The 16719-nt window shown below is 51.5% G+C and overlaps 2 protein-coding genes across 3 annotated transcripts; one reads left to right on the top strand and one right to left on the bottom strand.

Moving 5' to 3' along the window:
- Positions 1 to 3148: 3148 nt before the first annotated feature.
- Positions 3149 to 6303, top strand: LOC119365689 (cold-responsive protein kinase 1-like). 2 transcript variants are annotated; one of them, XM_037631337.1, is made up of 7 exons: positions 3149 to 3501; positions 4410 to 4492; positions 4589 to 4695; positions 4791 to 5001; positions 5095 to 5332; positions 5418 to 5568; positions 5719 to 6303. In XM_037631337.1, exons 2-7 carry the CDS (start codon positions 4435 to 4437, stop codon positions 6073 to 6075), a joined length of 1122 nt encoding a protein of 373 aa, XP_037487234.1. In that variant the 5' UTR covers positions 3149 to 3501; positions 4410 to 4434; the 3' UTR covers positions 6076 to 6303. The 2 variants fall into 2 exon arrangements, with proteins under 2 accessions (XP_037487234.1, XP_037487235.1); XM_037631338.1 differs by lacking the exons at positions 3149 to 3501; positions 4410 to 4492 and having other exon boundaries at positions 4589 to 4709.
- A 1384-nt stretch (positions 6304 to 7687) lies between these two features.
- LOC119365688 (F-box/kelch-repeat protein At5g60570-like) lies at positions 7688 to 10784 on the bottom strand. The gene is made up of 3 exons (XM_037631336.1): positions 10648 to 10784; positions 10415 to 10509; positions 7688 to 9345 (listed from the first exon to the last, which is right to left on the bottom strand). Exon 3 carries the CDS (start codon positions 9279 to 9281, stop codon positions 7932 to 7934), a length of 1350 nt encoding a protein of 449 aa, XP_037487233.1. The 5' UTR covers positions 9282 to 9345; positions 10415 to 10509; positions 10648 to 10784; the 3' UTR covers positions 7688 to 7931.
- Between the last annotated feature and the right edge of the window lie 5935 nt (positions 10785 to 16719).

Raw genomic sequence — 16719 nt, 5'->3', positions numbered from 1 at the left:
GGGGGAATGGATTTCTTCTTCTTCCCCCTCTTCCTCGTCGTCCTCGGCGTCTTCGGACGTCATGTCCGAAGTGCCCTTACGACGGAGACCGCCCCTGGTCTCCTTGGCCTCCTTCTTGGCCTTCTTCTTCGGTGCTTTATAGGGCACCGGAACCAGCATCTTTGTCAGAAGTGGAATTGCTGGGTCTTCGGGCAGCGGAGCCGGATAATGAATCCGCTCCGCCTTCTTTGTCCAGCCTTGAGAAAATCAGTAGGGAAGTTTAGGCGTTTCCCTCAAGTATGCGAGTAAAGGATACACCTTGAAAACATGTAAAGACTTACCGAACTAGCGGGACTGGCCAATCTGTGCCCACGATCCTCGGCCATGTCCGGCCACGTCTTGCTGGACTTGGATAGCACCTTCCAGATGTCTTCCTGCGTTGTGCCGAAGAACTCCAGTAGGGTATGGTGCTTGGCTGGATCAAACTCCCATAGATGGCAAGTCCGGCTTTGGCATGGAAGGATCCGGCGAACTAGCATCACCTGGATCACGTTGACAAGCTTGATGCTCTTGTCCACCATGTTCTTGATACGCACCTGGAGCACTGTCAGCTCGTGTGACGAAGACCAGTCCAAGCCCTTCTCGGGCTAGGAGGTGAGCCGCATCGGAGCTCCGGATCGGAATTTGGGAGTCGCGACCCAGGTGGTGTCGCGCGGCTCAGTGATGTAGAACCACTGTTTTTGCCACCCTTTGATGGTCTTGATAAATGTACCTGATGGCCATGTGACGTTGAGCATCTTGCTCACCATGGCGCCTCCGCACTCTGCGTGTTGGCCGCCCACCACCTTCGACTTCACATTGAAGGTCTTTAACCACAATCCAAAATGTGGAGGGATGCGGAGGAAAGCCTCGCACACGACGATGAACGCCAAGATGTTGAGGAGAGAATTTGGGGATAGATCATGGAAATCTAACCTGTAGTAGTACATGAGTCCATGGACGAATGGGTGGAGAGGAAATCCCAGCCCACGGACAAAGTGGGAGAGGAATACGACCCTCTCATGGGGCTCCAGAGTGGGGACGATTTGTCCCTCGGCTGGAAGTTGGTGTGCGATTTCCTTGGCCAGATACCCGGCCTCCCGGAGCTTTGTGATGTCCTTCTCCTTGACGGAGGAGACCATCCACTTGCCCTGCGCTCCGGATCCGGACATGGCTGGAGTGCTTTTTGGGGGCGGAAAAGATGAGAACTTGGGCGCTGGAGCTCGAGAATGGGGGAAGCAGAGAGAAAGAAGGCGTGGGTGAAAGAGGTGGATCCTTATCTCTTTATAAAGGCAGTGAATATCAAGCGCCTCCCCACTTGCCCTAAAAACTCGCTTATCCCCAAGGGCCGTGCAAACGGTACGGTGGGATTGCCCATGGCCGTATTGATGAGAATCCCGTAATAAGGGGACACGATCTCTGCTTTGACAAGACGTGTCAATGAAACCGCATCTGAAATATGGAGCGGTGGGCTAGAAAACAGTTCGAATAATGACCGGACGGCGACGTGATGTCACGCTATGAAAAGTTGCCAGCAGATTGGAGTCGTGAAGTATTATACTCTCTACGGTTGTGTGTGGTATTTGTTTTGCAGAGCCAGACACGTTTCCTGTGTTCGAAGGAAGATTTGGAGTATTCGGAGGAGGAACCCGCCTTGCAATGTCAAAGACAATCTGCACGCCGGACACCTCGTCATTGAAGCCTGATTCAGGGGCTACTGAGGGAGTCCCGGATTAAGGGGTCCTCGGACAGCCGGACTATTGATGTGAGCCGGACTGATGGACTATGAAGATACAAGCAGAAGACTCTCTCCCGTGTCCGGATGGTACTCTCCTTGATGTGGAAGGCAAGCTTGGCGACCGGATATGAAGATTCCTTTCTCTGTAACCGACTTTGTACAACCCTAGTCCCCTCCGGTGTCTATATAAACCGGAGGGCTTAGTCCGTAGAGGCAGATATACACAATCATAATCTCCATAGGCTAGACTTCTAGGGTTTAACCATTACGATCTCGTGGTAGATCAACTCTTGTAATATTCATATTAATCAAGATCAATCAAGCAGGAAGTAGGGTATTACCTCCACAGAGAGGGCCCGAACCTGGGTAAACATCGTGTCCCTCGTCTCCTGTTACCATCGACCTTAGACGCACAGTTCGGGACCCCCTACCCGAGATCCGCCGGTTTTGACACCGACAGCGGGCACGGGCGAGGTTTTTGGATGGGTCCAAGCTATCGGACGTGTATGTGGCAGCAGTCGAGACGCCCGCAAAGCCTCCCCTGGTTTTTCATACGGTGTGCGGGATTTCAGATATCCAGACTAGTTCGCGAACAATGGTTACCCATTGGATGACAAATTGTGTCCAACAAGTATGTTCAGACGTATGCGGGAGTTCTGAGGATCGATGTTGAAGATCGTCCAACGACATCTTCAATGTGAACCCCTAAACCATCTCTTTCGTCCGGACGGCATAATCCAAATGTGTTTTGTCATCCAACGTACTCCAGCACTCATTCATGGACCGGGCCAGACGTCCCATTTTCTGCAAACTGGGGCTTTGCGGAGGTCCGGACGCGTACACGTCCTTCGTCACGTTAGAATCCGCTGCGGCAATGCGTTCCTACAAGTCTACAAGTACAACGCATAGGTACAGTGCCCGTAGGTCCGTGGCGTGGACGACATGTTTTCGCCGTCGCCGTGCGTGCACAAGTCTCGTCTACAGTATGTTCCCTCTCAAAAAAAAAGTCTCGTCTACAGTACACCGATCCCATCGCCTCACAGGAACGCGCCACATCGGCGGCAGGGCGAGACCCTCCGGCGAAGTGGACGTGGGGGCAACGCCAACGGGCGCCGCTGAGTGCTGACCGTGAGGGAGGGAGCCGGTCGTGGCTGCTTCCGCGTTGCTGCCCCCGACGGACGTGCCCACGAGGCCAGTCGAACGCGCACGCGGGGAAAAAACCGTCGCCCCCCATCCACTCTGCGTCCCAACGATATTTTAACTAACTCGATCGACACCTCGTCGTTTTTCCAGGTCGCAACCGCCAAACAAAAGCAAAAGGAGACACGAATAAACAAACGGCCCATTTTTTCCGGCTAAAATACAACCAGGGCAGGAGACTTGGAAGCACGCAGAGGCTGGGGGTGAGGTGAGGTGAGGTGAGCGGCAGCAGCAGGAGTAGGAAGAAGAGGAACGGGAGGGAGAGAAAGTCAAAGCCTCGTGCCGTGGTGCTCCCCAGATCCTTCTCACCGCCTTCTTCCTCTTCATATCCTTCTCCGCCTACTCCTCCACCTCCACCCTCCCCCTCATCCATTCTTAACTGCGCCCGCCACCGCCATCTTGTACGCCACCGCCTCCTCTCGCCTTACCTCGTGCTCACCAACTGGTTGGCGCTGTCCTCGTTGTTTATCAGCCGGTCGCTAGCGCAGGGAGCGAGCCAGGCTTGATCGATTGATCCTCGGCGCTGCTATCTATCTATCTGCAAGGTGATTCTTGCGCTCTCGCTCTGTCTTCTTTCTTCCAGCTCCGGATTCAGCTAGTCGTCTGTTTTGGGGGGTGGACGGGTTTGGTTCGGTGGATTGGCCGTCTTTGAGACGCCGTCTCAGATCGAGATTCATCCCATGGCCGTCTTTGCTTCTTTCCGGGATCTTATCCTAGGGGAGAGCGGGGACAAGTTTTCATGGCTTGCCTTTGAGATTCTCTCTCTGTTTTTCACGTCAGTTTCTCTAGCCAAATTCAGGGTTTGGTTCGTAAGGACTTTCCGATTGCGGGTGCAATTTTTTTTCGAAACAATATTTCGGGTGCAATTCTCCATGTACAACAATCAATTGCCTTTGCTCTGTGTCCCAATCCAACTCCATTTCCGAATGGGTTGGCTTATTATGATATTTCTGATCTTCAACTTTGTGATTAGCTGGTTCAGCTCCAGCGGTTGTGTTAGGTGCTTTGTTTCTTTCAGAGAGATAGGGCCGCGTTTACTTGTGACAACCAAATTTTCCATTTCTGCAAAATGATCAGCAAATGGGAGGGATGGCTTCTCTACTAAAGCCTTGGTTGCTTCACATTTTCCATATTATCTTGCCCGTGCCGTACTGCGTAATCATGGCCTAGTGAGTTAGGATAATATGGCTAGGTAGTTAAGCAAAACGGTAGTTCAGCTTCAGCTTTCTCTTAAAGAATTTGGATTCCAATAATTAAAAGCAAAACTGTTGTTCAATTTGTCTTTTAAAATTTGTGTCTTGCTGTTCACACCAATAATTGATACTTGGGGTCAGCGATCACTAAGTTAGTGTGTTGCTTATAGGCCTCTGTTTTGGATTCATCTATTGTTGCATACTTGCATTACAAAGTATACAATTCTTATCTGACAGCCTGCTACATATATTTCTTGCAGAAATTCCTTCTAGTTTGTTGTCAACATGGATTGCTGCTTTATGTTCGGACGGAGATCTCAACATGCTGTTGAAGGCGATGATGGTGAGCATCTTTTGCACGTATTTGCCTGGTCCCTTCCATGCTCAAGCGATTCTCCGTTCTTATACGCTTTCTTCCTTTATTGTTTCTTAATCTCAGGTGAACATAGTGTGAAGGTCTTTTCTTACAATGAGTTGAGAAAGGCAACTCAAGATTTCAGTGGGGCAAACAAGATTGGAGAGGGTGGTTTTGGTTCCGTATTCAGGGTAATTATGCACAGGTTACTGACCACTTCGTCAATGCCTAAAAAAGGTCAAAATTATCAAACACCTTTTGCTAACATTTCATTTTGCTTCACCAGGGAATGCTCAAAGACGGCACACTAATCGCAGTGAAGGTTCTGTCAGCCACTTCAAGGCAAGGTGTCCGAGAGTTCTTAACTGAACTTACAGCAATTTCAGACATCAAGCATGAAAACCTGGTCACGCTTGTCGGATGCTGTGCTGAAGGGTCCCATAGGATCCTCGTTTACAATTATCTTGAGAAAAACAGCCTTTCACAGACATTGCTAGGTACTAACACTTTGTCCTACCGAGCATTTCTGCTGTTCGTCGATCCCTTCATTGGTTCTCGTACTTACAGATGTTCTGCATGTGCTATTGCAGGGTCTGGCTACAGCAGCATCCAGTTCAACTGGAGGGCTCGTGTCAAAATTGCCGTGGGCGTTGCCCGTGGACTTGCATTTCTTCATGAGGAAATCCGTCCTCACATTATCCACCGCGACATAAAAGCGAGCAACATTCTTCTCGACAAGGACCTCACCCCGAAAATTTCTGATTTTGGATTGGCGAGGCTTCTTCCTGCCAATGCAACTCATGTTAGCACCCGGGTGGCAGGCACATTGTAAGCATAACCCAACCCCTGATTTGACAGCCTTCTTTCACATACTGTATTTTCTGTTCTGACTAGTAATTTCACTTCTTTTCAGAGGATACTTGGCTCCTGAATATGCTATCCGAGGTCAAGTGACGAAGAAGTCCGACATCTATAGTTATGGAGTTCTTCTCTTGGAAATCGTCAGTGGCAGATGTAACACCAACACAAGATTGCCTTGTGAAGATCAATTCCTCCTTGAGAAGGTAAGCTCTACTTATTTGCAAGCGTTTATTGATAACCTGAATACAAAATGGTGTCAGTTGCATACTGAAGCAACTATACCATAAGTTCACCGAGCAAACGTTCGAAGAATAATGCTGAATTTGACAAAATCTGCTGCAACTTTTCTACAGACATGGGCATTCTATGAGCAAGAGCGTCTAGAAGAGATCATAGATGCCGACATAGACGAAGACCTGGACATCGAGGAGGCATGCCGGTTCCTGAAGATCGGCCTGCTATGCACACAGGACGCAATGGCGCGCCGCCCCCACATGCCCACCGTCGTGAGGATGCTCACAGGAAGCAAGAGCGTCTCCATGGAGAAGATCACCAGGCCAGCCATGATCACCGACTTTGCGGAGCTCAAGGTCAGCACCAAACCGCACGGAGCGAACCAGGCGCGGTCCAACACGTCGAGGTCCTTCTCCACCACGGAAATATCTGAGCCCTTCTCGTCGTCGGAGAATCACACGCAGACATCTGTATGAAGAGTTGGCCAGGAAATTAGCGGCGTTCGATTTGTACATTGTCGTGGTGATAGATATGCCTGCAATTTTTGGAGGATATATTGCTTTGTTTTTTTTTCTTTTTTGATTCCACGAGGAGGGGTTGGGTTAACGGGGCAACCTGTCGTTTGCTTGTTGTGTACGATGTAAATATCTGGAGGTGGAGATGATCAACATAGGTTCTTGCAAGATATGATTCACATCTCTGAACCACTACTGTGTTGCATTGCCGTTAGACTTCAGTGTTCACTGTTATGATGACTGACATGGGTCGGCCTGCTGGTCTGGATGGATCCCCAATCCTTGAGGCCAAGCATGACCTCGAGGAGGCATGGTGTGTTGTGAACAATTTGGAATGGACACACATCGACCAAATTCATCTGCAATCTCACACCTTGAAACGGGCTGCGGTTCTGAGCCACGCCTGACGAAACGACCACGCCACGCCGGTGTCGGCATCGGAGAGAACTGGCTCCGTGCAAATCACGCGCGATTACAGGGATACGGTCAAGCAGCTCCACGCCTCGGCAGACGGTGACGGGCTGAGCGTGTTTGAGAAAGAAGTGAAGAACGGATCAAAAATTTCCAAAAATCATCATGTCAACCTGCCGTAAGTCGTAGCCGGCGAAATCGTCGTGGCGTGAACATGTCAAACCATATGGCCCTGTTGAACGGCTCCCATCGTCAACTCGTTAAAGTGGGAGACAGCGAGCGATCGAACGGATTGCATCGTCAACTCAGTGAGACAGCGAGCGGTCGAACCAATGCACAAGTCAGTGATTATCACACACATCCACACCAGCCGTACGCCGGACACTGCGCTGCGCCGGAGACACGTCCTGCAAAACCACGGGCGAAGTAAACCCGGTTGACAAAACCGAGCTGAAGAATCATCAAAAGCGAGGCAGAAAATTCAAAAAAAATAATCATAAAAGCGACCCAAAAAAGGCCCCGGGTCAAACTGTTTCGGTGACAAATGAAACCCGGCCGCGTCGCGCAACCGGAAGTACGCCAAGTACGCGAGGAAGCTGGGGAGATTGTACTCCCTCCTCCTACCGCTGCATATTTTCCCCAGGATTCTCACCTCAGAAAGTACGCGAGGAAGCTGGGGAGATTGTACGCCAAGTACGCGGTGCAGCCTTTTTGCCGCCACCACCACCTGTATCTGTCAAGCTGTACCGCGAAAGAAATGTCCGAGACTGAGAGAGAATTGGCGGTACGGCGCAGGGAAACACAGCAGCAGGGCAAGTTGGAGCAGGGGCGGCAGGGCACAACAGTGTGAGCATCTGGCGATTACAATTATTTGGTCCCGTCCCGTTCTCTCTAATTGATTTGGTCCCTTCCCTCCCCTTGAGCCTACGTACCACCGACACTTTGCATGGACCAGCAAAGTGCAAAAAAGTTTACTGCTCGACTCTGAACAATAGATACACACACACATACTCTTTAGTAGAGCAGAATCTACTGATCTATACGTATGGGATACAGACAATATATGCAACTGAAAGATGCGATTCGGCTCGGCCCAGCAGAATAACAAGTGTTCGTTCAGCAAGGATGATGAACAAAGAATACTGCGTGGAAAAAAGATTCATGCTAGACAACAAGAATTAAGGACTTTTGAATGAAGAGTGTTAAAAGAGAAGTTCCAGGTAAACTGAACTGAATGCTCTCTATGCTCTCGACCCGACATTTTAATCGACAGCTCCGCGAAAAGGGGGTGTCATTTCTGAATTACAAGTCATTATAAGAAGTAGCAGCAGCTAAAATGGCAGCAACGAATCGGTGGGTTTTGCTAAACATGTGGTGGCATGTACTGAAGCCAAGGTGCTGCTAACTCAGCACCCCATTATTGCACAGTTGTAGACGAAGACGCCGGCGCGCTCCTTCACCGAGAGCACCTCCCAGTCGGAGTCGGAAGCGGCGCCGTTCCCATCTTCCGGGCACCAGGAATGCAGCAGTATCACCTCGCCGCGAGGTCCTCTGTGGCCGCCGATGACCAGCAGTCTATCGCCGCATCCCTTGAAAGCCAGGCCCCAGCCGTTGGAAGAGTCCGCTCTGACGGGCAAGGGCTTCACTATGTTCCATGTGTTGCTTGCCTTGTCGTACTTCTTCACCACGTTTGTGGACTGGTCAGCCGCGTAGAGCTGGTTATTTACAACGGCGATGAGCGGAGGCGACTGGGAGGCGCTGGTTCCTCCGGGGTACATGTCCTGTATTCTTCTCCATGTCCTGGTGTCGAGATCGTATTCCTCTCCACAAGTCAGAGAATGCCTCTCACTCGTCACACCCCCGATGACATAGAACTTGCCATCCATGAAGAAACCTGAGGAGAGTCTCCTGGGCAAGTTCATGTCTGGCAAGGTCTCCCACTGGCCAGCCTCTGAATTGTACAGCTCCGCAGATCTCAGCACCTGCCCGTTCCTATCACACCCACCAGCAACAATGGCAATCTCACCAGAACTTCCTGAGGCAAACAGACAGCGAGGAAAATTCATCGGAGTGCAGCGAGACCAATGGCGTGTCAGTAAATTGTACATCCAAATAGCAAGGCCTGTATATTCTCGGCCAAAGACAAGCAGCTGTGTCCCAACAGCAAGTGACTCCTTGTCCGCACAGGAGAAGCAGTCATCACATGGCATTCTTGGGAGCCTCATCCATCGGTTTCGCGACGGATCGAATGCTTCCCAGGGCATAGCGCTACAGGCCAGATACACCCAATGCTCAACAATGCCATATTTCCTCCGCAGCTTGTACAGATATCCACCGTTAACCAATGTATTGAATTTCTTGTTCAGACAAGAGAGTGAGGGATAGTCTGATCTGCTTGTCCAGGCAAGGCAGTCTTGAGCCAGATCATCATGAAGGCCTGGAAGGAAACAATCATTTGATCCATTGGAACTGGAATCACCTCCTGATTGGCTCTTGACAACAGCATTCTGCTTCTCCACTTCCAGTTCATTACTGCCCAAATCTGAACTGTCACAGCAGGGAACAAGTTGCACATTCACAGCTGAGTGTTTCCTTGGCTCCCTCGGGAAGTACTCATTCCTGACCAGAAGAAAGTAAGCCAAGGCGTACTTCTGCCAGGAATTATCCTGCTGACCTAACAGCCTGAAGAGGTGCAGAACCAGAGAACCAGGAACAGCAACAAGGCTTTTGGAGTTGCAATCTTGTAAATCTTCCATTGTTTTCTCTGACTTATCACCGCAGACCCAAGGACACAAAAGTTCAGAGGTTCAAAGGCTGCCCCTGGAAAATATATTGAGATGAAGATCAAAACAATCACAAGGTTATTTGAAACGTTTCACAAATATTCTCGATCAAAAAGAAAAACAGCAGACAATATGTATACTTTCACCACAGCGACCGGTACAGAGTTCAACATCAGATTCATACAGGAACGTTAACTCTTGTTGCTGACTATTTGCACAGAAAATACTTCGATAATTTTATTACAACTTAACAGTATCCAGAATCAAGCAAGGAACTGAACATCAGCAGCAAAAAGGTGAGAAACTGCATCAATCAACAAGACAATGGCCGTATGATTTGTTCTTCAGGAACTCGGACAGCCAATCGACCAAAAAAGCTCATGGTCATGGAGCTCCACAATAAAAAAAAGCCCATGACAATTAGTTACTATTTGCTTCAATAAATGAATGCCGTAAACATTGTACTAACATCCTTTAATGCACGAAGACAAAGGCCACGAAATATGAAATCTCAACAAGCTGCACAACAAAATCGCCGTAGCATACAACCTGGTAGCACATTATACCTACTATCCGTCAGTTCTAGATCCAAGGCATGAGAAACAGTCCAAAATTAACGGTCCGATTTTACAACAGATTCACATAGAACACGCAAACTGATTCTTAGCTTCGCCGAAAGAACATGGAGAAAGACTGAAACTAGAAAATAATCCCAGATTTACAGGATAAACCCGGCTAAAACACCTTCCTATGCCCACCGCAAACCAATCGATGCACCAGTAAAACGGAGCACACGTCCGGTGGCCGTTCGAGCCATGAAAACGATGTAAAAACCACACATTCTGTCGTTCGGAACCATCTCACATCACTAACAGGAAAGGTGACAAAGACATTTCCCCAACCAATTCAGCAGCCACTGTCACCGTCAGACAAAACGGAATTTAAGTTCCTTGGGTACAATGTCACTCATCACTGGACGAGTCATGGCACTTCAGTTGGTAAAGTCCCCCCAAAAGAAAGAAAAAAAAAGCAGATCACTCCGCCCACCTTCCTTCACAGCGCAAACAGAGGAAAGGGAGACGGGAGAAACAGGGCCGAGTCCTCACCTGAGGGAGACGACGCACCGACGGCGAGATCCGGGCGACCGGCGCGCCCCGACCGGCTCCATCCCGGCGCCAGCCACGAGCGGCTCCCAGAACACCTACGAGCACGACCACAAGGCAAAAGCGGTTACGACTCTGCGACTAACTGCGGCCGGCACCGCCAACCAAACGAGCCCGCACGCCCGGAGCGCGCCGCGGCCAGGAAACGGGGGGAGGAAGAGGAGGGAGAGGCTCACCGGAGACGGCTGGGTGCCCTCGCCGCCGGAGACGTGTGTGGGGCGGAGAGGGGAGGGGGCGCGGGTCGCCGACGAGATATGGGCGGGCGGGGGGAGGGGGGGAGGCGGTGGGGACCACCGTCAGTGAGACGGGGAGAGCATGGGGAGCCAAGAGATTTGGAAGCGGGTGTGGCTGGGGGAAAGGCGATATATATACGCCCATGTGATGTGCCCCAAGGCCGAAGTGCCAATGGATTAATTGCAAGCTTTGTTTTTTCACTTTGGCCGCCATCTGTCACGCAGTGGGTGCGGTGTACTCGTTTTTAACCTTTACCGCCCTCGGTCGCCACGCCTTAATCCCACTGTTATCTCGAAACCGCCCAACGAAGATTTTTCTTTAAAAGAAAAATTCCCTCCTCCCACACGAGGAGGTAAAAAATCATGAAAAGTAAAAAAAGTTAGAGCAAGATTTTATTACATGGCAAAATTTGTCGATAATGGGCGAGATCTGGGGGGAATGTGGACGCGGTCACCACGCTCAGAGGCGCACGCATGGCGAGCCAGCCCTGCACACAGCAAGTACCACCGCCGCTCTGCAGATCTGGTCTGATCCGCCCGGCCGCCCGCCCTCGGGCTGAGGCTCGGGCGGGCGGGCGCGCTCGCTCTTTTCCGCCTGCCGCTCCCCCTTTTGCTATAATGGAATGTTTTCGGCACAGTGTACTTGCCTCTCTCGGGCTCAGGGCGAGGAAGGGGGCGGGCGGATAGACGGATGGACGGATGGATGGGTCGACGTCCACGGTGAAAAGAATCTCGAGGCCCGAAAGCTACCCACCCCCACCCCTCCCTACCCCCAGGCATGTAGGTAGGCCACGCACGACCGGTTTACACGCACGTTGAACCCAGCGCAGCGACAGGGTGAAAAGGACGGCGCATTATCCCCGGCTTATTTCCCATCATTTCTCCGTGTCAGCCCACTACGGAAAAGAAAAGGGCCAGGGCCAATGAAACTTACCGTTGGACGACAAAATACGTGACGCACACCATCACTAGGACAAAACCTAATTTCTTTTTTGTTTGCTTCGGTAAGGTGCCTGGTAATATTTTTTTAGCACTGCGTTGGCACCGAAAATGGTGGCGCTCAGCAGTGCACAGATAAGGAAATGTAGGAGTATTTTAGTGTCAGCTAGGGTGGCAACTGGCACGTATTTTACTCGGCCGCCGGCCAGCCAGGCTGCGCGATCCGGATAAGGACGGCTGTCCTCTCGCGGAGCAGGGGGGCGGCTGGGGTAAGTAAAGTAAAGTCACCTCACCACCCTCCTCACCGGTAAACGGGAAAGTTACGCGCCATTGGCGGCCTCGTCAAACACAGTGCCTGCTCGCAAGTGGCCACGCCCCCTTTAGGTAGTAGATAGGGTAATTTTTTTAATTAGGCCGTCGCGTTTGACCGCCGGGCAAAGTTACTGCAGCTCCGCTTGACCTGACCTGACCCCTCCCCACGATTTTTGCCCCGTCGTTTCGCAAAGGCCACCAGGCCGGCAGTGGCAGCGCGCGCCGCGGCTGCCTTTTGATGACGTCATGGCATACACAGACAGATAATGTGTAGTACTAGGAAGTACTGCCAGTAATTAAGGAATGATCGCCGAGCCAGAGAACGCATTACCCAGACGTACCATTGATGCCGTTAAAACATCACGAGATTAAGCAAACCCTGCACTGCATATCGCGTGGTCAGAGTCAGACGACCCGTGCAGCTCTAGCTCTGTCTGTCTAGCTCGACGGATGGAGCCTTGCATGCATTCCGCGTGAGCTGGTACGTACGGTACGTGCTACGTTCGTGCAGCAATAATCGGCCAAACCCCGACGGACGGAAACATCCCATCCGTCGATCGACAGCCCGGAGAGTCCTTTCCTTTCTCCTCCCCGATCCATGACCGGGACAACGCAAACGCAAACCTTTGCACGGCCCGAGCGGGGGCTACGCGCGCCTGCACTGTGCAGCGGCCACTGTTGCGGTCGAGGAAACGCCCGGCCGGCCAGATCTGGCTCGCCACCCGCAGCTGACGGTGGAGGAGCCGCTGGCTGCTGCTGCCAGGCCGGCCCGCCGCCGGCCACCCGCACAGTGCGGCACGTTGCTCCTGTTGCCGGCAACAGTGGCGTCGCGCTCGACGGATCGGCCGGTCGAACCCAACTAACCAACCAGCCTTTTCGTCGATCCTCTCCGTAGATCTCCATCATGCCACAGTAAAGCCGATCCATAATACACACACTGGGCTGGGCCGGCGGGCTGGCAGGAGACTTGGTGGGTACGTATCCGTTTCAGTGCAGGAAATGAAATGAATGGATAGAGACGATATAGAAAAGGGGCGGAGGGAATCATCTGGAAGACAGGCGCCACAGTTAGTAGCGGGCTAGCGGCACTGTGGCATGTGGCGCGCCATAATGGTGGTTTAAAGCCTACCGCAGGCCATGCGCATATAGCTAGCCCACTGTAACCACGTTTGGGACTTGCGCTGCTGCTGATTTTCCTTTCCTTTCCTTTCCTTCCAGGAGTCGCTACTGGTAGCTGTAGAATGCGCCTAGCCTAATAAGCTACGCTGTCACACTCTTTCAAGCATAATCCACTGGGCGGACAGGTTCCTTATTTTCTTTTTGCGAGGGAGGAAGGTAATGCTGAGAAGACAGTGACCGAGAGAGGTGAAATGCTGTGGGAGGGCTGATTATTTGGTGCGCACCTAACGGTCTTTTTAGGACTAGGTAGGTGCATTGCACTGCATTGCATTGCATGCATGGTTGACTAATCTTTTTGGAGATGATGCTCTACTACTATCTTTTAGCAGGAAGTTAAACTCCCACATCTCATCTCACTCCTCTTGGCTTTGCACTTTGCAGGACATGGCAAAGCGTGCTAATTAGTGCTTGCTTTTTACTGCAAGGTAGTGATGGTGGTGGTGGTGGTACTCCCCCTAACCTAACCTACCGCAAGTAGAAAAAGGGCGTCCCAACGGGATGGAAATGTGCTCGCTTGCTGCTCTACAGTCTACTCTACTCACATGATCCTCACATGATCCTCACATGCATGTATGCACTGCTAACCAACGCCCCTCTCTCTCTCACACTCACCAGAGTGGCTGGCTTGATGGGTGGCGGTGACAGCGGTGGTGGTGGGGCGCCCCCCTCATTCCCTGTTCCTGATAGATCCACCAACCCAGCTGTGCCTCCTTTTCTTCCGTTGCCGTGGGCCACCCCCCGCAACGCCCATCTTTTGTCCCGCTTCCTTCCTTCCTTCCTTCCTTGTGTATCCCTCCTCTCCCTCCCTACTTGTTTTTTTCCTTTGCTTTTCTTTTCTTTTCTTTCAGGGAGAAGAAAGCTGGTGCGGTACACTACCAAATGCTCTCCCTGTAAAGAGACCTCACAAACGACGAAAACTAGAGAGTTCAGATTGATATGTAAAAAACTGAAATGACATGAGCATCTTTCATTTATGTTTCATTTATTCATTCATGCATCATGTTCAGCGTGACATTTCCTCAACAAAAAAAAGTTCAGTGTAAGAGGGATGGATGGATCATTGTCCAGCATGCACGAAGCTAATCAGCGAGATATACGGGTCGCAACGAGGGACGCACGGGCTCGCAACGTGGTGGCACAGTGTCCACGCGTGACCCATCGACCGATCATAGGAGAGAGAGCGAGAGGAGGGCGTTGGCAGGGGGCGGAGGAGCGGACAAAGGAGCGCAAAGAGGTGAATTGAAGCGGCCAGGCAGGAAAGGAGGAGGCGGGACGCGAGAAAGGAAAAACGGGCGGTGGCGTGGCCTTAACTCGGCTGCAGATGCGCTCGACGGTGGTGGTGGTTCCGTGTTAATCCTGCCCCATGTGACCCCTGCCAGTGCCGCTTAATTATTCACGGCCCCATCCACCTCCCCGCCCCACCCCACCCCACCCCACCCCACGGGCCCCGTTTTCGTCTCCTCCTCGGGGGCTTTGCGATCCCGCGGCCACATGAACCCCAACACGGCGCCAAGCAGCAACCGTGCCGGCGACCCTCGAATAAATGGTGCGCCCCTACAACTACAACCTGGTTGGTTGACACGCCAAAGCTACGTTATCTGCGATGGTGCGAGACCGTTAGCTGGGCATTTTCGTTTTCTTTTCTTCGTATCCACTCTCTCTGCCTCTCGCTGTCAAGCTAGCGTAGAGGGGATTGGAATAATGGGCCGCCTTTTGCGCTGGCCGGCAATCAGCCAGCGAGCGTCTACCACCAGAGCTTTATTTATCAGTCCCGGGGGGCTTTCAGCAGCTTTTAGCCTCGCCGGCCGGACGGTTTGATGGATAGATTTCATAGATAGATAGATCTGTGCCATGTTAGATAGATGGATTTGATTTGATTTCCAACGACCCGCTGCGAGATCTATCGATAATGCAATCCGGTACGCCAACTGTAGAGGCCTGGAGGGATCGGGAGGGAGGAGAAATGGATCTGGTGCCAACCCGGCGCCCCCCTCATTCGTTTATTTAGCAGCAAGCAAGCAAAGATTCCGCGCGCGTTCGTTTGGTCAGTACTACTGTATATACCATTATTAAGGGAGCCAACCTATACATCTACAGTATCTGCGGTTTTTTCTACGGTTCTGCGGTACCATTCCGCCGATAATAACTGCTGTGCGGCGTAGGCGCAGAGCGACGGTCGGTCGGTGTGGCGGTACGAATACGACACAGTAGTGTATTCATGCATGCACAGATTTCATGCACGGGTGTACGTAGTTTTTTGCTTCGAGTTTGTGCGGGTGGTGCCGGGCTGGCTGGCATGCCTTGGTAATGGAGGAGTTGCGGAGTACCGCTCGGACGGACTCACGGACGGACACATGTCTCCGCCTCCGAGGCTGGATCTGCCAATCACGTTGCTGGTACATGCTTCTACTTGAAGTTGTCTGTGAGTGGTGGTTTACCAGCAGTAGTACCACCGAAGCTTGTCAAGCGTAATGCGGGCGATTAAAGGCTGCCCCGAATTGATGTGTCAGTGATCATAAACGGCAGTTTAAGCACGGTTAATGTGGCACAAGAACTGGTCGCTCTGCAGTTGGTAGAGCATGCAAGGGCAAAGTACGGCTGGATTAACAAAAATGTTACTATATCACATGTGTCAGACAGGCCGTAATAGTGTAGTAGTTTCAGCTTAACTTGGGGTACATTTCAGCGCGTCGGGGGATATGCCGGGCATCTGGCGCAGTGGCGCTGTCGACGTCCTCCATTACCTGTCGGTGACGCAAAACCTGAACCAGGATTGCAGAGCAGCAGATTCGCTAGAAAGAAAGCTCCTACGGAGTGGTACAATCCTAGTACCGCAATCACAGTCGAGTCCACTGCAACTCCCAGTTCTTGGCATTCTTTGGAGTTTGGAGGCATGCTTCCGGCCTGGCTCCCGGCGCGGCGCTTCCTTTGATGCCCGGAAAGCGCTGCGCCTGACAAAGAATGAGACAGCAGTAGCACGTATCATCTGCGGCATATGGGAAAGAAAATTCATGTACGAGACATTTACCTTATCGTACAGTAAAGCAAATGCACTACAGAATGGAAGAGGGAATATCGCAGGCAGCCTTTCGGTCCCCGACCAGCATGGGCGTCTGGCTACCGGGATGCGCTTTCTCCACGATAGCATTGTTTGCCAGTAGCCTCACCTCGATCTTGATAAACTTGATCAGCCACCTGATCAGATAGAAAAGAAACTAGGAGGAAATGCAGAGAACATTGCACGAGTTAGTTAAGCCCTTCTGACTGAAGGGGAGGCTAACACATCTCAGGTAATGTGTATGAGATTTCTTTTCTTTTTTCGGAAAGAAGTATAACCCAGGACTGTACGATGCATGCAACCACCTTTATTATTATTCAACAGTCTCACAACATGCATGGATCAACCCGAAGCCATCTATCTGACGAGCAAAGTAGAAACACCTACACTCTTGATAATGTGCCCGAACCGCATGAGCATGCACTATCTAACACGGTAGCCTCACGCAACTGCCTCGCATCGGGCCGAGAGCCCCACCCGGTCTAGCCGACCCACGGCACACACCGCATGGCACGCTTTGTATCCGC

The sequence above is a fragment of the Triticum dicoccoides genome, chromosome 2B (genome assembly GCF_002162155.2).
Source record: "Triticum dicoccoides isolate Atlit2015 ecotype Zavitan chromosome 2B, WEW_v2.0, whole genome shotgun sequence".
NCBI classification, from domain to species: domain Eukaryota; kingdom Viridiplantae; phylum Streptophyta; class Magnoliopsida; order Poales; family Poaceae; genus Triticum; species Triticum dicoccoides.
Note: the sequence above shows the minus strand (reverse complement) of the source record. Positions and strands in the feature narration are given on the sequence as shown.